The sequence below is a fragment of the Meleagris gallopavo genome, chromosome 14 (assembly GCF_000146605.3).
Source record: "Meleagris gallopavo isolate NT-WF06-2002-E0010 breed Aviagen turkey brand Nicholas breeding stock chromosome 14, Turkey_5.1, whole genome shotgun sequence".
In the NCBI taxonomy this organism is placed as follows: Eukaryota; Metazoa; Chordata; class Aves; order Galliformes; family Phasianidae; genus Meleagris; species Meleagris gallopavo.
In genome coordinates, this window is record NC_015024.2 from 14,492,915 (window position 1) to 14,517,587 (window position 24,673).

General features: G+C 37.3%; 1 protein-coding gene across 1 annotated transcript in view; it reads right to left on the reverse strand.

The window, feature by feature from the left end:
* SUCLG2 (succinate-CoA ligase GDP-forming beta subunit) overlaps positions 1-24,673 on the reverse strand; it is a 103,765-nt gene that overhangs the window by 76,680 nt on the left and 2,412 nt on the right. Inside the window, exon 2 of the mRNA XM_010718705.3 lies at positions 8,428-8,569. Coding sequence (XP_010717007.1) covers positions 8,428-8,569 — 142 coding nt within the window. The remainder of the gene's footprint in view (positions 1-8,427; positions 8,570-24,673) is intronic.

Sequence of the window (24,673 nt, forward strand, 5' to 3'; positions counted from 1 at the left end):
CATCTGAGCAAGAGCTGTTTTTTTTTTTTTTCCAGCACAATGTTAAGTATTGATTTGAAAGAATTTATAACTACTCAAACTTCACTCTTTGCAAAGTTCCTCAGTTTAACTCTCACTACATTTGGCTTGGTTCCTCCTGCTCCTTATTATGTCCCTCTTCTGAGCTCTGATTACAAAAGGAAGGGTCTCTGCAAGTACAGGATAGTACTTGTAGGATAATAGTTAATGATGAGACTATATCAGAGCTACTGTCATCTTTGCCCCCTTGCAGATGAAATTGCAACCTCAAATAAAATCAGTTTCAAGTGTAAAAGTGTCCACAGTGTGGAGGAAGGAATAAATAAGCTATTTCACCCAAGCAACTACTACCAAACTGCTGACCATACAAAAAAGCTTAGCCACTAAGGACCTAAGAGATGCTATAAAAAAGGATTAATTGTAAACCATTCTCATCTCCAGACAGTCATCGTTTTACTCTTAAATTCTATACTAATTCAACGTAATTTTACTACTTGTATTCCCATTAGAAAAGCTTAAAGTAAAAACGAAACATTTTACAGACATAAGTGTCAATTACATAAGCATCAATTACATATTTTACATTCCTATACTTGGGATTAAATACCATCACACAGCCATCAATTCGAGGAACTCTCATCTCGTTTCCAGTTTCTAACCAATATTGCAAAATTAATACTTGAAACATGTCTCCTGCTGATAGTTTGTTCCATGTAAACAGAAAAATTGCAATTCCTCTGATCAAGGTCACCCCAAAGATCACAACGCAACGCAGCCGTAGTAATGAGCCCCAGAGAGGGCAAACTGCAAGCTGCCAGCTGAGAAGCAGATCTTTCCATCACAGGTTTAACCAATAGCATTGGCAGTGTTTGTTATCAAAATGTGCTGAGCTATAATTAATATCAACATTGATATTTATTTAAAAAAAAATAATCAGGCTTCATAGGAAGTGAGAGAATTCTCAAGTAAGTAAAAGTCACATATGGCTTCTGGACAATATTATTTGAGCTGCATACTTTGTTAAAACACTAATGATAACTAAACGATCATTAAACTAAGCTGGCATTTCTTTCAGTACTGTATATCTTATATCACATGAAAGATTTATATTCCTTTCTACCTTGAAATGTACTCAGCAATGCAGTCAGTGATGGCAGAATCTTAAAAAAAAAAACAACAAAACACAACAACAAACAAAACCAAAAATCCAGCACAGTTCATTCATCTTCCATCAGAAGCAGACATCCCCAGGAGGGGATATAGTATGGTATTTGGATAAAAGTATCCACTACAAACAAAGGTGGATTTGAAAAATGGCTATTTGGTGTCACAGATGGGTTTTTACAACAGAGCTTTATAAATTTATAAAAACACAAATGTTTTATCACATTTCCAGAGCATGCCAGAGAAGCAAGGAGCAACAAAATTTGGTTTCAGTAATCAGCCCCAAACATTTTAAAGCATATGGGCATCTAGAGAGCATTGAAGGGATTTCTCTCCTTTGCAGAGAGAAAAAACTAAACAACTTTTTTTCTTATCTTATACATAAACACAGCTAATGGTTCTGATTTTATGCATAAAAAAAAGAGAATTTCATGCAGCTGCTTCCCAATTACACATCTGGTTATTGTTTTGCAGCTGCAAAGCTACACTGAAGAACTGTGAAATACAGTGTGATCAACCCAGAATAAGCACCAGCACTCATTTTTACCTTCCTTGTGACACACTGCACTTCTTTACCACTTCTTCAAATTCTTGTATCAAGAGCTATGGCTTCTGCCACCTCCTCCTTTTATAAACAAAAATCCACTAATATATTTAACTCAACAGAAATTTGTAAGTGACCGCTTTCTCTGGCATGCTTTAAATATGAAATTCAGTACCCTATTTCTAGAGACTTTTTTCCTTTGTGTTCTTACTTCCAAGTAGCTATTTTGGTAATTTGATCAAAATATCCAACACAGGGAACAATAAGTCAGAACGACATTAGTGTCAAACATCTGAAATGAGATTTTGATTTGTTAGCCCCCAAGCCATTACTCATATTACTATAAATCTATTAAATATGAAGCATCTGATGACAAAGAATAGTTGTAAAATACCCAACTACTGTAGGCAGTCTCCAGCTTGCATTTACTGACTTATATTCAGCATGTAATTTTCCAACAAGAGGAGCAGGTAAGACAAACAAAACACATTTGTTTTTCATAACCATGCATTGGAAATCAACTATTCCAGTAAGTCCTCACCAGACTCAGGGTCCCTGGAAGAATTTTCATCTCTAAAATATTAAAAGTGTTGAAATTGATCATTTAACTTGGATCTGAAAGGCTCGACTTGAAACGCCACAATATGCAGCGGTAAAGTTGGACAAAATCCTTTCATTTATTTTGCTTCAAAAAGAATAAAAGCCAAAATCGCGGCTAGGAAAGCTGAAATTGCTTTGTCAGTGTTTCTGGCATGCAGGACACAACACGTGTGGCTGCTACCAACAAGTGCACGTGCTGCTGGACAGCTGCCCCCCTCCACACAGGTGCCTGGGGGTTCTGTGCTGGCACACAGAAAGCCAAGCGAGGGAGCCCTTGCAGGGCTTACTGAGGACTTTACATTGCTTAAACACCGCAGGGCTTAAAATTTTGCCCCTTTTCAGCAGCCTGTGAAATAGTTTCATTGCACAGAACTCAGCAGGAGAGCAGCAGGAATTACAAGACTCATAAACAAAGCAATCACACAGAAGAAGAGGAGGCAGCAGCGGTGTTTAGGGCTCACGTCCAGGTGAAAGGTCCTCTGATTCTCCTGGATTTCTTCATCCAGCAGACGGGGTGAGCAAACTGGATCACTGACACAGTGGTCATTACAGATCCCCCTCCCCACACACTAGTTTATTATTTGCATCCTTTTCAGACATGAGTGAGATTTTCAATATTGCTGGCACAAATAAACTTGGAAAAAATAATCTGACAAAAATCAAACCACTTCAATGTGAAAAAATAGAGAAATATTATTAGAAGTGCTAGTGATCTTTACTTAATTTGATCATACGCAGAAACATTCGTATCCCAACTGCCTGTCAAATAAATGGCAGTCTAAAAAAAGACTTCAGGAAAAAAGAATAGTGAGTGTGCACAAATACACAGTGCCTTCCAGCAGAATGCAGCTGTTGCATTAATTTGTTGTAAACAAGATACAATATGGCAGACTTCTGCACAACAAAAAAAAGGAAGAGCCAGCTCTCAATCAGAACTCACAGGTGAGATGGCAATACAAAGAGACAAAATGGATAGAATGAGGAAAAGGTTCTAAGAAAAGGATAGGAGAATGGAAAAGGGACAGATAACAAAACCACAGACCATAGCAAATTGTGGAGCTTTGGAAAAGATGATGAAATAGATAAACTACATCCAAGAGGCATCTACCAGAAGACCAGGAGCAACAGGGTAAAAATAGGTATTTCCTAATACAAATTGCCAGCAAAATGCAGGTATCCTCTAGTATTGGATATCACCACCTAGACTAGGCAAAATTCATTACCTGAGAGGTCATCAATTAACTGGATTGCTAAATACAGGAGATGTTTCCTCTCAATAATGGCGAATGAGGTCCAGAATAAACTCAACCACCGCTAGCTCTCTATTAAATATAAAAGACTGTTTTCTAAACACTTACCCATTTGAGAATAGAATAATATTAGTCCATAACTTATGGCAGCATCTTGTCTGAAAGGATAGTTCTAGAAAGACATAACTTAGGTACAGAGAACTTTAATAAATGCTGTCAGAGAACGTGAGAGGACTTTTGGGAGAGCAGTTCCATAACAGCAAGCCAAGCTGCTGCACACAGCTCTATGGAACAGCATGTTTTAACAACATGATTGTTCACCAGATGCAAAAAAGCATAATCCAGGGGGCTTTAAAAAATAACTAGTTAAAATCACTAAGTACACTGTGGCTTTTGGAGAAATGAAATGTTATGCACAGGTGAAAAATTATTACTACATGGTGAACCACACAATAACATGTAAGTGTAGGTTAACTGTAGGATTAGGGTTTCTATAGAAAATAAAGAAAATTACCAACTTAAGGACCAATATTTGATTTCTTCTACACATACACTGCTTTCAAGTGGTTTTCTGACCTGTACTGGAGACGAACTTTGAGGTAAGGGATGTAACACAACACTTACAAATTTAGACTTCATCCATAAGTAAGCACAGCAAAGGAAAAAATCCCTGCATGAGACAGGAAGGAATAGGGATTACATGACTGAAATCTCCATATTGTAAAAAGCAGTGAATAATAGTTGTCAGGTAAATCATCTCATAGAAAGAGGCTTCAGAATCCTCTGCTGCTGTTCATAAAGTACTTTCACCTCTTTAGCATGATATAAAAAGCCTGCCAGAGTCCAGAGCAGAGTTCAGTCATGCATAAGACAATGGAAATAGGATACGTAGAGACTACATGTTCTTATATTTTTCTTGAGGGGAAAAAAAAGAAGAAAAAGAAAAAGTGAACAAAGGCCTTGCACTCAATTCAATTGCATTTCTCTGTGATAGAGTGTGAACACTGCACCTGACTGATTCCTAAATGTAATGAAACACTCTAAGTGGCAACAGGCAGCACTCTATTGCTTTTGTTAAAAATCAGGAAAAGAAATGCCAGAAGCATGCCAAGCTTCTACCATCCATTTACGATACGCAACATTTTCAACCACTTCTGTAAGTTCTCTACTGATTCAAAGAGCCAATTGACAGTACATAGTAACTGCCTCCAGCATAATTACAATTCCTTTCAGCTTTGTCCACCTACTGGTTTAAAACGATGGTTCCCCTTAACAACTTCACCATCAGATAGAACATAAAGCACAATGCAAGAGCTGAAGTAGACTTGAGTACCATTGGTGGGGAAGGGAAAATGATGGATCCTAAATGTTGCACCGTGCTTCTGTCCAATGCAAGCAATAAAAATGCTCACATCCTAATAACACGGATGTATGTATGGATAGATGAGGATTTTTTTCTCCCTCATATTGATACTATGTGAAAAAGTAAACTCCTTCAGCAGATAAACGAGCTCTGAATGTAAAACTGCATTTAGTGAGAATCCGATCAAAAGACTTGAGAGTTAGTACAGGAACAGCAAGATTGCCTTACATTTCAAGCAAATGCTCAGCTTCCAAATACTTCACTTTGTTTTCCATTAAATAGAGGTACTTGAACTGTAAGAACTTGTTTACAGGTTGTGTTTCTTCAGATGGCAGATCAAGCAATACCTTACTGATCCAGCAAAACAGCATGACACCTTTTTCTTTCATTCTTGAAAACTTTGAAAATTCAGAATGAAATATGAAGCCATTTGCAACTGCATTTCCTGATGTTCTACAAATACTACCTTCTTTACAAGACTTACAGCTGAAAATTGCTTAGCACGTAAAAGGCAATTAATTCCTTGGGGTCTAATTCCGTGTTCCTTACTGTACTCAACTTCTTTTGAAGTCAATATTAGTGATGTCATTTCAATTTTCCTCACATCTGTCATTCTTATCTTAGAAAAAAACCAATCCTTTAATTCCATTAAAAATTCCTTGTAGAATGCCTCTTGTACCAGTGGTAAGTTTTGAAAATATTTCTGCAAAAGTTAATATTCAGTGAATTCAGTGTACACATGAATAAAACAGAGCAATAGAAGACATGAGCAAACTGTAATAAAACTGCTGATACCAGGTAAAACTAATGCATGTGTTCTTGAAAGGCTTTAACACCTTCCTGACAAGTGAAAACAGCAGCAAAAATGGTCTAATCCCATCCCTTCCTGTTTCCATCAGCAGGAAATCCAACAACAAACTGGTGACTACAGGCACTGCAGCAATACAACATGCTCAGTCTTTTCAAGAAAACCATGAATTTACTTCTTTTTCAGATTTACACTTTGTCAAATCTTCAATATCAGGAATTTCTGCCCCTTTATTTGCATCATTCTACCACATACAGAGATCCATGACAATGAGATAATGCTGCACGATTATCTCACGAATAAACTGCTTCTCCTCTTTTCAAGGAAATACACCTACAGAAAGAACCTTTCTTCCCCAAAAAGTACCTTTTATGTATGACTACCTTTTGAGTACGCTGGCAAGCATCCCTTCCTGTTTGCAGAAGTGAAAGTGAAGGACAGCTGCACTGAGGCATATGATACCTACAACACCAGATTTTTGAGTAGGCCTTAGCAAGGGTGATTGGTCTTTCCTTTCATTATCTTCTACTACAGAATGTCTAGCAATCAAAAATATCCCAAGGCCACCTCCATTCCGTATTTGATTTTGGAATATTTTGTGCTTGTGGTAAACTAAAGGCTTTTGGTTTGCTCCAAACTTTTTACCAAGCAGTTATACATTCAGAAGACAACAGCTCACGTCACATCATGCAGATAATTCTGAGTGATAGAGATACTATTTGCCTGACAGATCACAAAGGAGATAAATCTGATAAAATCTTGGTACAACAACAACAGAAACAGAACGTGTTTTTGATTCTTAGTTTTCAAAAATATGTTAGAAATACGACAGCATAATATCAGAATGATTACAAGGATGCTTAATTATCTAGTGGAACAATGGGGTGTGTCAATCACTTCAACATGTAATAGCTTTCATACTGTAAACCACAATTCTTTAATATATTATTTATACAGTATTAATTATATTCAACAGTCTACAGTCATGTAGACTGTTGAATATAATTCTATAAAATGAAGAAAGCTACTTCTGACTTGTAATTTTTAAGGTGTTAACAAGCCATCCCAGTCAAAAAGCATGCAGTTGACTTGAGTTTGATTAACAAATATTTTTCAATTATTTGAATTTCAACAGGTTCTTTTAATAGACCAAAGTGATTTGCAAAACAACCAAGCTACAGAAGGTTATTTAAAATAAATCTGGCATCATAGAACAGAAAGGGTCTACTGCCTTTAATGGAGCAATTTATTTCTGCAAATAGTTATAGGGATCTAGAATAGTTACAGTTATTGGATAGGCTAATCCATTTATGAGCTCAGTCAGGGAAAAGAGAGTTTAAGCACTGAAAGATTTGTGGAAAAAAGCTGCCATACCTTCATAGGACATTTTCTGGTTTTCTCAGATGTCCACACAAAAAGAAACCCTCAAATTTTACGAGCTTTGCTTTGTGCCAGCATTTTTTCCACTTTGCACTAACAAATGACCATAACAGTACCATTTAATGCTTTTGCTTCAAATATATTTTCAAATATTCTAGTTGACGTAAGAAGGCTTTGATTACTGAAAAATATATCACCTTCATGACATTATAAAGATTTATCAAGCCATTATGCTAATGCTATTCAGCTACTCGAGGACTGATGAGATCTCTCAGATCAGTAAGTTGTGTTATTTACTTTCCAGTGTGTAAAACTAAAATACATTTAACTAAGTGGCTTGTGCATTAAGTAGAACATTAAAAAACTTCCTTTCGTTAGACAATTAGACTACAATAACGTTTGTCCTCCTGCATGTTGATTACGGTATATTCATTTAAACAAAAGTTAAATCAAAAGTGGAAAACTACAAAAAATACTGTTATTAGCTTCAGAAAAGTAAAGAACTTTTTTACATCCAGAAATGGGTGAAAAAGGTACTTGAACACATTTCCTTTGGATATGACAAGTGTTACATAAATTTCTTTCTAACCCACAATCTCATCTTAATTACACTAAAATGAAGATGTTGTCTACTGAACCACAACCTTCTCTTCTGACCACTATCAAATCCTTTTGTGATGGTAATTAACTCAACTCACCTTTTCTCTTCTCCTCAGATGGAATAGTATGCATGGACAAACACATATGTAATTTTCTCTTGCATATTTTATTTCTTTGAAGAATGATAGAATATCTGATGCTAAAAGGTTCTGCAGGTGTCTTGTCCACCCCATCTGACTCAAAGCAAGGTCTGCTAAAGTAAGTTGCTCGAACTGCACCCAACTCAGTTCTGAGTAACTTCAAAAATGGAGAGTTCAAAACCTTCTTCTTCTTTTGCTTTTTAATAGAGCAAATGTTTGTTTTTCCACAAGTTTGTTTACTTCCGTTTCTTAAATTTTATCAAGTATACAACATGTATTCACAAGGGTATTCCCCATTCTAAATTGGCAAAATGACTTAGATAGTATCAAGTAAAGACTCCATGCTATATGTTGCCTGCCCTTAAGAAATAAACTTCAGAGAAAATACTTCTGCTAAGCACTGCTGATCATAAATAAAATAAATATTTATGGTTTGGATAATATATCAAACCATTTCAATAAACATCAATTTGAAGATTGTGTACAACTTATTAGAAAGCAATTTATTTTCCAGATTGCTATCTGGTGAAGCAGATTACTCCCATTATCAGTCAACTTACTTAGTCTCTGAGCAGCCTCCAGGGCATCATCTGCAGAATCAGCCACAAAGAATCTCTGAACTGTAACCCCGTGGTCTGCCATCAGCTTTTTGCTTTGGTACTCCTGCAGATTCAGCCATCGTCTGGGGGTTAATTGAACAGCCTAGAAAAATGAGAGGGGAAAATACCATAATGCTCATTAAGAACAGTTCATCAGACAGTCAACTGAGCTCTTCAGCCCTGTGGTTATCTCAAGCCAGCAGCTAAACAACACTGTTTCAGAGGAAAGCTAAAATATGTTATTGATTCACTTAAGTGTTAAGAAAATGCACTTACGTCTTCAAAATACTCTGAAAGCTACAGAAGATATTAAGTCATACACGGTTCCCCGTGTGATCTTGGCTAGCTAAATTGTCTTAGTATTATCAACATACACCAACAACAGCAAACTTCATTTGAACCACTTATGTTCTTATGTTAACCCGAGCTGTAAAAATCCTATTTAAAAAAACATTACCTTAAAAAAAAATTAATATTAAATCTTTACTTACACTAAATTTTACATCATTTCTCCTAGTAAAATCATTTCTACTTATTCTATGCTTCCATCGTAGCACAACTAGAAAGAACAACAACAACAACAAAAAACAACCAGAGAATTAGCATCACCATATAGGAAACAGCATACTGATATTTTCAGTGGCCCGTTACCTGCGCTCAGTTGGTCACAAGAATGTTTGTAGAAGAATCCAGCACAACTGCACCAGCCATGCAAGGCCAACAGCAGCTAGAGAATTCGTACCTTCCATTCTCAACATGCGTGCTTAGATGATTCTGTGTGTGTATATGCTTATATTTATCACAAATACAAAGATATATATATATATATATACAAAGATATATCTAACAGTTATATACATACACACACATCGTGTTTGCTTGTCTTGAAGGTAAAAATATTTTGTGTTGACACTTCAGAAGTCAAAGTTCCTCACTGCAGAATATACAGAAAGGACTCTTTCTCCGTGCACAATGAGTTGTTGCATATAAAAACAAGAATTAAGGAGCTGTTAACATTGTGTTATTAGTAAAGTTCTGTAATGCATTTGTTGGTTTCAAGTCAGTAACAAGCATAACAAATACTTCAGGCCCAGCCTTGAAAAAACATTTGGGGCAGATGCAGTGTTAAGGTTTTTGTTTTTAATCACAAGAAACTTTAACTGACTTTTTTTTCCCCCTGAAGTTGTTGAAAGCACACTCCTGAAAACACTATTTATTGGTAATTATATGAATTGCACAGCAAAGAGTGCGTGTTTGCACAGACCTAACACATCTAAGACAGGCTGTATTCCAGGCATCGCTACAGACCAGTCAAGCCCCTCTAATACAAATACAAATAACATCATCAACTAGAAAAACAAGAGAAATAGAGAAGTTATCCTAAAATGTTATCCTGTTATTCTGACTGCTGGCGACAGTGTGAGCACAACTTGTGCCTGAGAAAAATGCTGTTCCCACACAGAGAGACAAAGTGCTGCCCTCCTGGCAGAGAGCCCACAGCCAGCTCTTGGTTCCTCCTGAAGTTCAGGAGCACAGTATGCAAGATAATACTGCATATTCAGAAACATCAGACAAAGAGGACTATTTACTATACTAATACTTTCATCTCTAACAGCATGATAAAAAATATTATCCTAATGTAACTTTATAGTGAAAACAAAAACCACCATGCTAAAGTTGTTCAATAATGCATACCCTTTATCAGAACACTAGAATTTTAAATATTCCATTGCATCAAAAGCAAACCTCTGCCCGCTCCTACTTGCTTTGAAAAATAACACAAAAGACCGATGCATAAAGGCAATACAAAACCCATCTTTTACTGTACATAATCATGGGTTGTTTTTTTTTTTTAGTAAAACTGACTCCCACACAGCTTAAACAGCTACAAAAAGCCAGAATTACACATGTTAAGTTCTTTTAAATGCAACTTGGTTAATAAATTTTAGAAGAATACAATGGCATATTGTCAGTATGCTCTGTGGCTATGTCTAATTCCAGGTATCATACCAGCACCTCAGCATGCTTTATTCCCTCCATGTTACTCAGAGACAACGTGTTATTATGTTTATACAGTGCCTTCAAATTACAATTTAAGCTCACTTTTGTAATTGTTGACTTCTAGTTTGTTTTCCCTATTGTAAGATCTCTGTTAGACTCCAGCAGCTATTGCTCCATGATGATTCCCACAAAGGGATTAATGCTAGAAGCCAAGAGAGGACCTGAAAGTCAATTCTAACCCCACACTAAAACAGGACAGAGAATTTCAACCAAAAGTTGATGCTACAAACCCACAGTTTGCCAGTAACGAGAGGAAAATTTATTCCAAAGAATTAGCAAAGCATTCTTGAGGGTGACAAAGAAAATCCAGCCAAAGAAAGTTTGGCACAGAAAAGAGAAGCCTACAAAAGTAAGGTTAGAAAGCACGTAACTTTGTCTCTTTCAGCTTTACATGATGCTTAGGGAGACCAACTTCTGAAGGCCGAGAGAAGACTTTCAGCCAAGAGTTTTGACAAAAGACAGACTCCTGGCTGCGAATGACAGACTTCATAAAGCGAGTTAGCTCAGCCCACGATTGCATAGCAGAGTACAAGATATTGAGGAAACTGACACAGTCTGTATTAGAAGCTTTGAAGAGCAAGGAACATAAAAAAATTACTTTAAAGCCCTTGTAGTATACACACCATATGTCTTGAGAAGCACAAACAAAATAAAGAGATGAAATAAAGCAAAAGCCTTGAATCTGAAGATGACTGCTCTTTCAAGACTATCTTGAAAACACACAACAGCTGTAAACATTTGTTTTAGGCTTGCAGCACAAAAAAAAAAGTGACCACAAGATGTTAGAAATGCGAGTAAACATGATTCTCCAATCCAATTCCCAGTACAAAGATGCTCTGGTTGCAATAAAAGTCTGAAAGATTTAAAAGGAACAGCAATAAAAAGAATCAGTACACACTCTCGAAAAATCCTTGCCAGATGAAGTTCCTGACCCCCTCAAAAGCATTTACAACAAGCAATCATAAGAATTTGAGATGGCCCTGAAACAGCCTAAGTTTCTGGGGCAGCATAAATTTCCTGCACAGAAATACATACCCACGTTTGCCAGTGCTAACACACAGACACACAGCCTTCAGATATCCAACACAAGAGTCCGCAGCTATGCTTAAGCAGTTTAAGACATACCTATGTTTTATCTGCTTCTTTATGGCAAAGTTGCACTGGAGTACAAGGAGTACAAACTTCATCACAGGAATTCTTTCACTGCAGCTTGTGGAGAAAACACTGCAAACAGTAAGCAGCCTTTGCTGAGACTTAAGTCCCTAAAGAGCACTTATATTTCACTTGTGTAAGAAGATGGCAAGGACTTGAAAACTTTCTACTGGTGACACTTTGCTATTATCCTTATACATTTTTTTCTAACAACAAAACAAATTTAAAAACACATTTTACTAAACTTGTGTATTCTTTCTACTGTAAATACACCTCAACTTTTTCTTTTATGTTAAGCTCTGAACAGCCCAAAGAGGAGAAGCAGGTTTAAAAATGCTTCCCCCTGTCCCTTTAAAAAAAAAAATAATAAAATTAAAAAAGACATTTTATTTCTTTTTGTGTTAGCTACAATTTCTATAGAAAAAGATCACTTAAAATCACTCCAAAGAACATACATGAAAGAACTGAAGATCTAGATGGTATGTTTTCATGGACGGGAACAAAGAGAAATTCAAATTAAATTGAAATTAAAGGACAGAAGTATTCACAGCTCTTCTGAAAACTTCAAACAGACCTTACATTACTACAATTAAAAAAAAAGGGGCTTTTATATGAGCTTTTAGTGTCTTATGTGCACAGTATTGGTGGAGAACAACTCTCACTTGAGAATGATATATGCCAGGTAAGTTAAAAGGGTGTTTTTTCTTTAGTTTAAACCGTGGGCAGAAACAAAAATGAGTTCATGAAAATAAGCAAAACATCACTACCAGATACATCCATGATTTTATATAGCTTACGATTTTAAATAATTATAATACTTTTGAGGAGGAATTAAAAAATGTCCTATCAGGAAGCATTTAAGATTAATAAACTTAAATAAGGCTCTTTTACAACTGAATATTTCAGCCAGTACAAGTCTCACCGTGGATTTTCTCCTGCTTGGCACTTTCCAAGGATGTGTGTTTGGGGTTCCCTTCTACTCTCATTTCCCTTCTCCACTTTACAAGAGTTTTGCTACCAAGTCAGACTCATAAAAATACGGAGCAAGTATGTACAGACAGACGAAGCTTTCAGAATAGCACTCTTACAAGAAGTTGACTATTTTGTTATCAACATGCCTTATGTTCCATTACTTTATATACATAGATACCATGTGTCTGGTCCAATTACATATGTACAGTGCTACTAAAATCAGTGATATGGGCATACAAAGAAGTTAAACATCTTTTCTTGGCTGTCTTCACGAGGCAATGTACTTTATAGTGTAATGGTTTATTGACTAGTGCTGCAGAAAAAATTGATTGTTCACATAACCTGCATAACCTCTTATTTTTCCACTGCTTGGTTTGGTTTATTTTATATAAAATACTACGAGTAGCATACAAATAATGTATTCAGAGAGCAGCCAGATTAGATTCTTCCACTACTCAGTTTGCCATTTCTTCAGCTAGCAACAAAAACAAAACAAACAAAAAAGATAGGCTAAATTATATAGATCGTTAATCTGGAGTGGAACTACGAGCACATTTTACAGCAGAAATCAGTTTCAATACATGAAAAAAAAAAAAAAGATTCAGTAAACATTACAAAGAGACAATTCTGTCCTTATACATATGCACCGTTAACTACTCTGACGCACAACATCTTTCAGATGACCCAGGAGATATCCTTGCAGTGCTTGCTTTTTATGTGTGTTCTTTTTTTAAAAAACACGAGAAACTACCCTAATGTATTCACAAAAAGTTGTCAAGTTGCATGTTAACTACTTCAGCAAAACTGCTCAGGAATAACGTTCCACTTATCCACAAATAAGAGCATCAGTAATGCAAGCTTCATCTAATCAAACTACCAGTATTTCTCCCTTTTAGGAATCAGCACATTGAGGGGTCAGCTCAGCTTGTTCCTTCATTCTCTTGCTTCCTTGGTGAAGCCACCTCTGGGGGGAACTATTAAGCACTGTGTATTTTCCTTAAACATGGATGAAATGCTGAACTCTCCTTTTCTGCAAGTACATGAAGAAAGAGGAAAAGAAGGACGGAGAGGTCAACCTGGTGAAAAAAGCAACGCTGATCACTACTATGAACTTTTACTCTTAAGAAATTAGTTGCAATAAATGTTGTACTACTTATGCCTGATTCCACATGAAAACGCATTGGCTAGGAATGTACATTAACTGCCTTCCCACACTGAGTTCAGTAATCACATTTAGACAATTCCTTTTAAAAGTGTAACCTTGAAGATATGGTTTCCCTTGGCAAGTCTTTTCAGGTGGAACTTTCAGAAAGTGCCACACACAATCAGCACTAATAAAAAACAACAACAAAATCACCATTCAGCAAATTTCAGGGGTAACTGAACATCCCTTGGCACAGCTATAAAATCTGAACAGCTCCACTGTTTACATGAACTTAATGGACTTTATTGCACCGATGTTAAACGCAAGACACACTTTAGTCATAGCCAACATTCCCTTTCCATCCATAGCAGGAAAACCAGTATTAACTACATTAAACAAATATGGACCACTTAAAAGCACCTGAAAGTAAAGCTGGTCAAATAAACGCATAATAATTTTCCCCTCTGCTGCTCCACTGAAGTGACATAGCATAATAGGTCCAGCATAAAGTGGTTCTACCAACACAAAGCCTCTGGATGAATGCAGATTATATGAGAAATGCACATAACATCAAGTTTCATAAATACAGACTACCCTGTAATGGTTATACCACAAAGAAGTCATGTGGGGAGAAAAACTTGGTTCTCTATGGGGAAATCTTTCAGATGCATCCTGCCTCAAAACTAAGAAGTGTGCATAACTTACGTTATATAAAATAAAAGCATCCAGCCAAAAATCCATTTGCTTACCCATCACATCCTACAGCATTCCAGTTTATTCGATTTGTGTAATACAATTCCAAGCGCATATGAAAGAAACAGATACACCATGATGACAGTAATGAAACAGCATACCATTCATCAATATAGGAAATAAACTTTTATTATATTTATTGACATACAGCTGCTGTAATTGACAAAGTTGTAGTAGAAGTTCGTAACAAAAAGGAGCATCAAAAATACAGCTAAGTGGCAGGCTTCCTTATAAACCAGTTCAGAGAGCAATACATTTTACTATGTTATATACTTGAATTATGCCACATAAGGTACTGAAAACAAACTAGAATACTTAGTTTGCTGGCAGTACGGATGTCAAAAAAAATGAGTATTAGTAGTGTTATTCTGACTAGAAACAAAACCTTAGGAAAAATGCAGTATATTGAATGTAAAGTTCATCACACATGTAAGTCATGAAATGCAAATGTACAGAAATTACAACAAATCATTAAGTAGCAAAAGAAAATAGAAAGACTCCTGGTAAGAAAGATGGGCTCTAAGGTCTGCTACGTTAAGTCAAACCACACATCCTCTTCTCCCCAAAGATAACTAATGCCCTGCAACTATATGCCACAACAGATGATGGAGAATGTCCTTCCCAGGTGACACCATCTAGGCTATCACGAATCAGTTCTCACTTTCCAAGACAGCAGCAGACCCCCAGACTTCAGAATCACAGAGGAAAGCATTTTCCACCAGCACCCCAAAGTGCTGACTTCAGATTGAATGCAATACAGCACACAGTTCACTTTGATATTAGCAGAGACCAGCTTAACCAAGCAGTGGGCATTTTCAGCAACACTTCAATCCATGCTTCTGTGATATATTTGACTCAGTTAGGAAATTAGCTTTATCCTTTCATATGAAGCCTTGAATATTTTTTCTGACAAAAAATAAATTTTCCACATATTTTTTCCACAGCGGTTAGAAATTATTTCTTGTTAAAATTACTATCAAAACACTGTAAATCACCTTGATATCAAGTAGTGTTGCTTCAGCTTCAAATCTTTCAGTTCCAAATTTACTGCTCAGAACACAAAGCACCCTGCACAGTAAAAAGAACTATGCCTCATAAGAAGAGAGGGAAAAAGTGTTCACGCTTTCAAGTTCTTTAAGGCTACAGCATTTTGATCAATAAACTGCCGGAGCAATTTACTTTTTTACACCACTGACCTGTAGACTCACTTTTCAGAACGAGTGAGATCTGTTGCTGCAGCTGTTGAGGTTTATGTAACACAACTTCCAACAAAACAAACAAACAAACATGAAATATGGCACCTTGCTGCTGTTTACTAAAGCCAGGCAGTTGATTCTGGTGGGGAATTCTTACTACTCCTCCTAACAGCTCTGTGATTCTTTGAAACAAGCTACTCACATTAAATAAAAAAGTGACTCTATTTGTGTGCATGAAAAAAAGGAGAAAAAGTGGTGGTTTGGTTAAAAGAGCAGCATCAAACGTTAATGTTACTATTAGGGTTTTTGCTGGTAAGCTGTTTACAAAAGTGAGAGTCAAATGGTGGAGGGCATGGCCAAGAGTTTCAAAACTGTAATTTTTTAATTTTTTTTTTAAGTATGCAAATTTAAAGTTCCCAAACAGCAAAGCAGGCAATGTTTTCCATTTAGAAGTTCATACTACTGAAAATCAAGCTGCTATGTTGAATAAATCCTGATAGCAAAGCCTAACGTTAAATCCTGCACTGGAAAATCTTTGCCTAGCATTGCCTCAATATTGTTTTTCAATCACCCAAATGAGTTTATTCAAAAGTGAGCATTCTGTCTCTGCAAACACTAATCTACCCTTAAGTCATGCTTAAGCAAAAGAAGTGCATCAGCTCAGTCCAGAGGCAGTTCAGTGACTTTTACAGAGTAGCACTCTTCAGCAATCAAACAACTGCTCCATGTGCTCCTGCCATCCCAGAAAGCTGCTTCTGCCTTCAGTCCTGCCTCACACCTACCTGCAGCTCTCCAACCACACCTGACATTGGTTTAGACTTCACCAATTTCCCATATAATGCTGACATTGCCTCATGCATTTTATTGCACCACTGTTAATGTTAATAGGAATACGATGTCTTATAATCACAAGAATGGAGAAGCCAAGGTGTCTGTTGCTACAAGACTGCGGTTTCCCTGTTTAAAACAGGGCTTTTGAAAAATATATATGATTACAGGAGGTGTTTATATCAAGATTTTAATTCTAGTTCATGCAACAGAAACAGTTATTAGTTAAATCCTTCCCTGAAGACTTTCACAAAGTTTGTGGAAAAGCCAATTTCTCTTGTCAAGTTGCAAGGTTCTTTTAATAGAAGCCACTGCAAAGGAGAGATAGGAAGGCAGAAATCACAGCACTTCCCAGCAGGAAACATCAGGACAGTTAGAAATGAGAAATAAAGTAACTAAACTAGGTTCTGTTTCTAAAATTGGCATGTTACTGTTTTAGATGAAGAGCTAGGGAAGACATATTTAGCCATCCTAGGTTGGACGGTTGGATGGAAGTTGGAACATCAGGAGTGCATCCATCAGTTTGAAAGCGTCTTGTTGCTATCAAGGCTTTTTGTTCTACTCCTTCGCTGAAGCCCAACTTCTAAACATTCACCCACAGATCCAATCTGGAACAGTGCTCTAACAAATGCCACAATCAGAGGAGGACTCCGGAACCATGACAGGAAGACAGCAACAAATTGGCTCATGCTATTCTCCATTTTGAAACAAATTTACAAAGTCAAATAGGTCAGATTAGAAAAGGAAAAGTGCCTGGATAGTTCTTGTTCCATTTTACTTCAGTCACTGCAGGGCACACACAAAAATCCAAGCTTTTGTATGAGTTTTAGAGGCATCTCAGTTATTGAATATCTCTAGAATATCTCTCAGCATTGCAGATAAAATGGTACGGCTCAGTTAAACTTTGCCAGTTTCTAAGTAAATGCACTCTTAGAAGAAGTGGGGCTGGAAAAAACTAAACAGTTTTACAAAACTGTAAAGCCTCCTTTAACAGCTCTCCTGAATGTTCTTGAGAGCTCACTGCTAAAAGGAACATTTTTAGTTCAAGAGTTCCTGAACATTTTTCTCTACAACTCCATGCCACATCCTTTTGCTTTTACCTTGTCCGCCTTCCTGTCCCTTTATAATCAGTCTGATTGCAAACTGATTGTTTCCAAGTTTAGCCTCTGCTCTGCCCTAGAACTGACGCACTGTGCTGCGGTGTTCCTACACTGCACACCTCACTTGGGCCATTAGCTCAAGAAAAAAAAAAAAGAATAACACTACACAGTTCTGTTCCAGTATGTCTTTAAGTCATGTTTACAAATGCAGCTTTCTGATTTACCCTTCTGTTTACATCTCATGCAAAGAAGCAGAGACAAGAATGAACTGGAAGCGAGTCCTTCAATCATTGCGGATTTAAAGCCTCCAGTAATGATTATACTTTACAGACTTTTTTGCAGCTTGCTTACACACAGGGATTTTGACAGCTATTCTGTAAATACACTCTCCCACCCACTAAGCTCCATTGTGTAAACTACAAGGAACAAGCACAGGGTCAGACTTGAGCTCTTTCTGTCAGCCTTATTCTCCTTATCTTGAAAACCAGCATCTGAGCCCATCTCCTTGTGCACTATGAGGCAGATTTTAGCAGCTACCACCTGGACAATCTTCATGGGTGTGTGTGGACACACTGAGGACTGCAGATCTCAGGAGTACAAGAAGCAATGGCAGGAAGAAAAGCCCCTCATCAGGAAGCCCCTGACCCCAGGACTCCCTTTGCCACAGCTTGCCACCTGTTGCTCAGCACTCGGTTCTGTTTGGCAGCCACGGGTTCATCCTGAATTAAGGAGTGCATGGCCAAATCCTTCACAGTCCCGCACCACAATGCAGGGTAGTGACAAGGCCTCTCTTTACATACAAACACCAAAATAGAAATTGCTGCAAATTAAGTGCCAGAGCATTTCGGACACCGACAAGTTTCTCTGATGCATTCTACTTAGCAATGAAAGGCTGACTGCACAGAGCTGAACCCGTTCAAATCCCACTGAAGTCCAGCTGAGAGGTGAAACACTGAGTTCTGAAACGCAGCCTAACTACGGCGAGCTCCTCATCCTACAAGATCACACTGAAACCTTCCAGTTTGAACAACATGGTTAAGGCCGTGTAAGAAGTAGGATGGCAATAAAACAAAGCTGCCTGCTTGGGCATTGAGCTCTCAGTCCCCTGTCCTGGATGGGCAGCATGCCCTCAGCTTACTTCAGAAATCATTTGGAAAAAATGTATGTATCTTGCATTCTTTAATTAAACCTCGTAAATAAAACAATATTAAAAATACTTATTGTACATCCACACAAGCTCTGCACTTCTAGAATCAATTTTCAGAGCCTTTGCTTGGTCAAAAAGAAGAATACAAATTCACAGATTCAGTTTCTCCTTTTCTCAGTGTGCTAGCTATCAATAGAGCTCTTTTGCATTAGTAATTAATTTTAGTCAAATAAGGCCCATTTTATTTATTTGAAACTTGAAAGCTTTCAGAAAAGCACACTTTCCTGACCTAAAAAATAAAGGCTTTGAAGTACCTGATGAAAATCAGCTCACCCCTGTATACAACTGAGTCATAAGTCGCAGAAAATACTGTGATACATTACCTCCCTTTGTAAATGAAGGAAGACTGCTGGTGATATGCATTACTTCGCCAAAATGGGAACAGTGCTACCTTCCTCACATAAATCAGAAATAGTCATTTATTTTAAATGCATTATTTCTGCTCTCACCTTACGAAGTGTTTAAGCTTCCTCATTTTTACAAGACTTAAATCACATTTTTATGCAACTATGAAGAAGGGTCCCACATATTAAATACAGCCAGGAAAAAATAACTTGAAAACTATATTGCCACCAACCATGAAATATAAAGAGTATGAATATAAAGAGCCCACTGTGAATGTTTTCTACAGCTGACTCTAATTAAGCTTCCTGAATTATTAGGAACCTCAAAGCATGGTCAGCATGTTTCTGAACTCTGGGCTCAAATAATCACACCTATCAAAGAAGTTTCTTGCACTTGCCATGCCCTAGAAAAAAAGTGTTAGAAATCACTGATGTTTTAAGAAAAACACCAATTAAATGTCAATTTAGACAGTCTAAGCTCTCTTTCTCAACATACAGAAGCAAATATGAAACATAATCACAGTTTTTGTTCCAGCTCTTCAATACTTGGATGAAATCATGATAATTTCCACGCTACCTAATTATGTCATCACAGAGATTATGGCTTTGAGCACTAAGCAGCATAACATTCCAAAGCAATAAACATGCAAATGTCCACAGCAGTAGAGAAATATAGGGAAGTATCTGCAGTACAGTCTTGCTGCATGCATAAGTCATAACTGGTTTACCAAACAACTGCACTGTATGGAATGGACTGCAACATTTTCTAACCCAGAAGCACCACAAAACTGACTGATCCACAGCTTTTGTTTAAATCACCTTTTATTCTTAAAAGCACTTGGTTTTAGGAAGAGGACTTAGACCTATATGCAGTGAATGTAAAGGAATGAACATACAAGAGGAAAGGCAGGCTCCTGGTTGTCTTGGCACAGCTGCACAGAAATCAGAACCTGTCACAGAACAGAGGATGAAAGCATGCTTTTTAACAGGAAACCAAAGGTTATGAGCATTTTTCCTTACTCTGTGGGACACTTTTTCTTTATTAATATTTCTTCATTATTCACTCTGAAAATTCACCCTGCTGCCATCCTCAAATCTCAAAGCAAGTCTGGGACACCACGAGCAGCATTATCTCTTCATCATCAAACAGACTGACCTTAAAGTCTATTTCTACATTTCTTACACCACTGATCAAACATTCCAGGCAAATAAAAGTCTATTTTAAGTCATCTTTAAAACAAAGCCACCTCAAGTTTCTTGCCTTCTGGAAACTCAGGTGCATTCATCGCCTGTGCTCGGCTGTTTGCAAGGACTGAGGCTTTCAGACATGTAGAAGTGCAGTGCACAATAAAAGCTAATCAGCGAGCCAAGGGGTAGAGGAGAGCAATCCTTCACCAGAAACACGTTCATCAAGTAGCTCTTAAGGAACACTACCTACCTGCAAGCTGATAACATTAATCAGGCACTAAGCAAAGAAAGGCACCAATAAAGCCAATGTCAACCCAAGTGGCTGCTCATAAAAGACAACAGAGTAATGAAGTCACAAGTCTCATGTATGAGGGAGGCAAGGAGGAAAGCACCAACTTTGTAGGGTCAGCAACTCAGCGCTGCTGTGTCCAAACCTTGTGTGAGGATCCCAACTCCACTGCACAACCCCAATGCCTGAAAACAAATTTGTAGACAACTTGGAATGATGGATGGTTTTTCAGAATATCTTTGTTACTAAATCTTCAAAGAAATAAGGTGGGTTACTGTGGTGAGTGAATTAAAAAGACGTTTTACTTTTTAATCATAAAATCTAACTTCATTTCACTCTTAACAGGAGCTACCAGTGGGATGTGACATGAGCCTCCTCTGCACTGGTGGAAGAAAGCACTGAGAAATGATCAGAGATTGTAACCCTAAATCTAAAACAAGTTCCAGGACTTGAAGAGAAGTCAAACCCTCCAGCTTCCTCTGCGTGCCATGGTTTTGTCTCCTTGTATAGACTACAGGTTAGCAAGAAAACTGACTGACCACAATAACCTCTGTTAACACCACATAGAGAAGTAATTACTGAGAGGACATGGGAAAAGACCCCAGATGGGCAGGTTATGCAGCAAGGTTCCTTTGTTTCTGGCTGACATCTGACATAAGACCTATGCAGCTCCTAGAACCCAGAATTACAACAGCCCTAACACTGTTAGGTAAATAAAATGTAGCCCTAAAAAAAATACTCTGAATACATGCTATTCCCCAGCCCCATCTCTCTCAGTGTTTCACAACGTGTTTAACACAAGCTCTAAATACCAGCTCCTCTGTTCCCTATATTTACAACATTGCTGTAAACTATTTTAAACTGAGTCATCTAACTAAGAAACAAACCCAGACTGAAACTCTGCATGAAAGAATTTAATTAAATACTTTCACTGTTTCCAATGTGTTTAGAGAGGCAGAGTTGAAGAAGCTAAATAATTTAGGGGAAAATAAATTTCTTATGCCATCTTCAGACCTTAAACAGCTAAGCAAGAAAGCTGATGATAATGAAAAGCATTCTGCTGCTTTTAATAGCACTTTCATCTGTAATTTTCGTCGATATCTGTGTTATCTTTACCTATCACTTATCTATAATTTGCATATGTAATCTTTCCTATAACTGTAATTTCCCAGACAGTTTCATACCAAAATTATGTAGAAGCAACTTTTTTTTTTTTCTTTGCAAGGCTGTAGCTGCTTTCTTGGCTGCCACTAAATAAGCAGATGTCAAATTAAGCTGTTCTTTTGCCTGTAGATCCCTCAGAGGAAGAAAACCAACCAAAAAAAAAAAAAAAAAAAGAAAGCACCATTCCACAAGTGACTTGTTCCTGGCTTCTAATTCACAGCTTCAGATTTTTTAGGTCTTGAGCAAGAAGACAACTCTACCAAATAGAATCAAACATCTTCCATACTTTTCCATCCCAGGCAATTCCTACAAAATTTTCACATCTCCCAAAGAATTTAAGTAGACAGGAGTTAGATGCCAAAGCAAAGTAACTACAGTAAGTGTGATGTCTTTTTCGTCCTGACACAAATGGAGACTCTTGTTCATTGCTTATATTGCTCAGGGTCTATCTACCCCTAAAATACCTTGCTGTTTTTCATCTTTCCCAGCTATTGCTCCCACAAGTTTGCTCATTGCTCCAGCAGTATTATAAGCACATGCTGTATGAATGCATGTTTGAAGTTGCTGCTACTAATGCTCTCAAAAAAAAATCTATCCATTTTCAGACAAATAAAATCATCCCATTTACAATTTAATCATCGAAAGCAAACAAATATACAAAAAGCCTCTTGCTCCACATTGAGTTAACACCCACCAAATCCTGAAGGTCAATATTGCGTCTCGCCCACCTTCCTTAAGACAAACAGGACTTACCACAGTATTCCATCTTAACTTCTCCCTTAGTTTGATATCTTTACCTACTGTTACCTGGTTAAAATAAGATCAATAGCTCACTATTAATTATGGATCAATGCTTAATTACCATTCCCAAAGTTACTGTCATAATCAGTTGCAGTGATAACCCGATTCCTGTCTGCGTCCTGTGTTTTATTAAAATGCTGAGGGGGGAGATGAGCATTCAGCTCTGATACACAGATGGCTAGAAACTGGCTTCATCAGCAGAGAATATTAAAGAAGGGAATTTTCTGTAGAAAATCCTTAGGGCATATGCTTAAAGCTGCAGATTATAGTCTCAAACATACCCAGAAAGATTGGACTGTCTCAGGCAATAATGAGCTGAGCTGCTTTGCTGCAGGTGTGGACCACAGAAACAAAAGAATAAATCAGGAAGGGTTCAGTAATCCCAGAACTGTCCCAATAAGTGCCTCCTCGAGATGGGGCAGGGATCATTTCTAGGCACTAAATTAACTTCCAACTAAAAATGAATATTCAAAACAAAAGGGGAAAATTATCTACTCTTAAGAAACAACCAAACTTCAAGCATTTCTACACACACATCACTTTTCTATATTCCCAAAAGAACCTCACCATCTTCCCACATCCCTCAGAACATCCTTGTTGGCAGTCAGACTAAATAAAACTGAAAAATAAATAAATAAATAAATGAAGAATTGCCACACACACTGACAGTATTTCAGGGAAAAAGAATAGGAAGAAAGAAGAAAATTTCTCAGACACCTGTAAAGGAAACAGAATTTGTCTACTAACACCTCAGGAAACTGATCAATGAAAAAAAGCACTTGCTTTTATAGAAAAAAAAATTAGTTAATCCTAAATGTACCCAAGCAAGGGCTATCTTTGGGTGAACTGGTTGGCAGTTCAGAAGATGGAAGAGTTTACCGGTCCATGGCCAGGTTTAAGAACACAGATGTCCCAGGTAATTCTCAACCAAATGCCGTATTCATGAAGCCTACCCCTTCTCAGCTCACTGGCCCTATCCTCTGAATATATTTAGATGAATTACAAAGAATGGCCAATGAAAATTGCAAAATCCTCCAATGAGGATTCTCTAACTGTGCTTAAGGGAACTTCCAGGAAGGAATGGGCCAAAATTCTGCTGTGTATTGGCACTTCAGTGCTGCCTACAGTTCAAAGAGGACCGTAATTTGTTTTGTTTTTTATTTTTATTTAGGCACACATAATAGAAAATATTGCTTGTGGAAGTCAGGAGACTCATGTAATGCCTTCTAAATGTAAAATATTAGAAATTATAGTGAAACTGACAACCAGGGAAAGCCAAATATAGAAGCAGACTGAACCTTCAAGAAACTTTCAACAACTTAACAGAAAGCCAAGAAAAAAGCAAGATTTCTGGCACATGAGTAGCTGCTGAAGTCATGTATTACAAGTTATTGAAAATAATGCTTTCCCTTGCATGGAAGATCATTAACTTCACTTACAGCTGATAACTTCTTAACAAAGACAAAACTTCCTCCATTCAGCATTAACGAGGCTTCACAAGTTGTCAAGTTTAGGAACTGAAGGCATCTGCAGCGAACAATCTTGACTATTTTTAACCCACACAGAAATCAGTAGATTTTAAAGCAGGAATATTGCTGCATACAATCTTTTCTTACTTACCTTAAAATATTTTCAACATGCATGAAATTTGGAAATGTTACGGTAGGACTGAGGATGAGTTTTGAAGGCCAGCATAGGGCTGTATAATGCACTATTATCTGATCATTGTATTAGAAAATTTGAGAGTTACCTTCAGCATTTTATTATGATTCTGACTTAATTGTTCCTTATTTATATTCATCACTGAAATTCACTGCATCTGAAGCTATTTTGAAAACACAGCATTCTCCCAAAGGGCTGAATCCAACTCCCATTCAAATAAACAGCCTTCAACGGAGCCTATTTGTTGCTAGCCAACAAGATTGAATTCTGCTGCAGAATGGTCCCTGGAGCGTTTGTCACAGCTCTTTACAAATACTGCTCCAGTAAGAGCAGGTCTAAATACGCT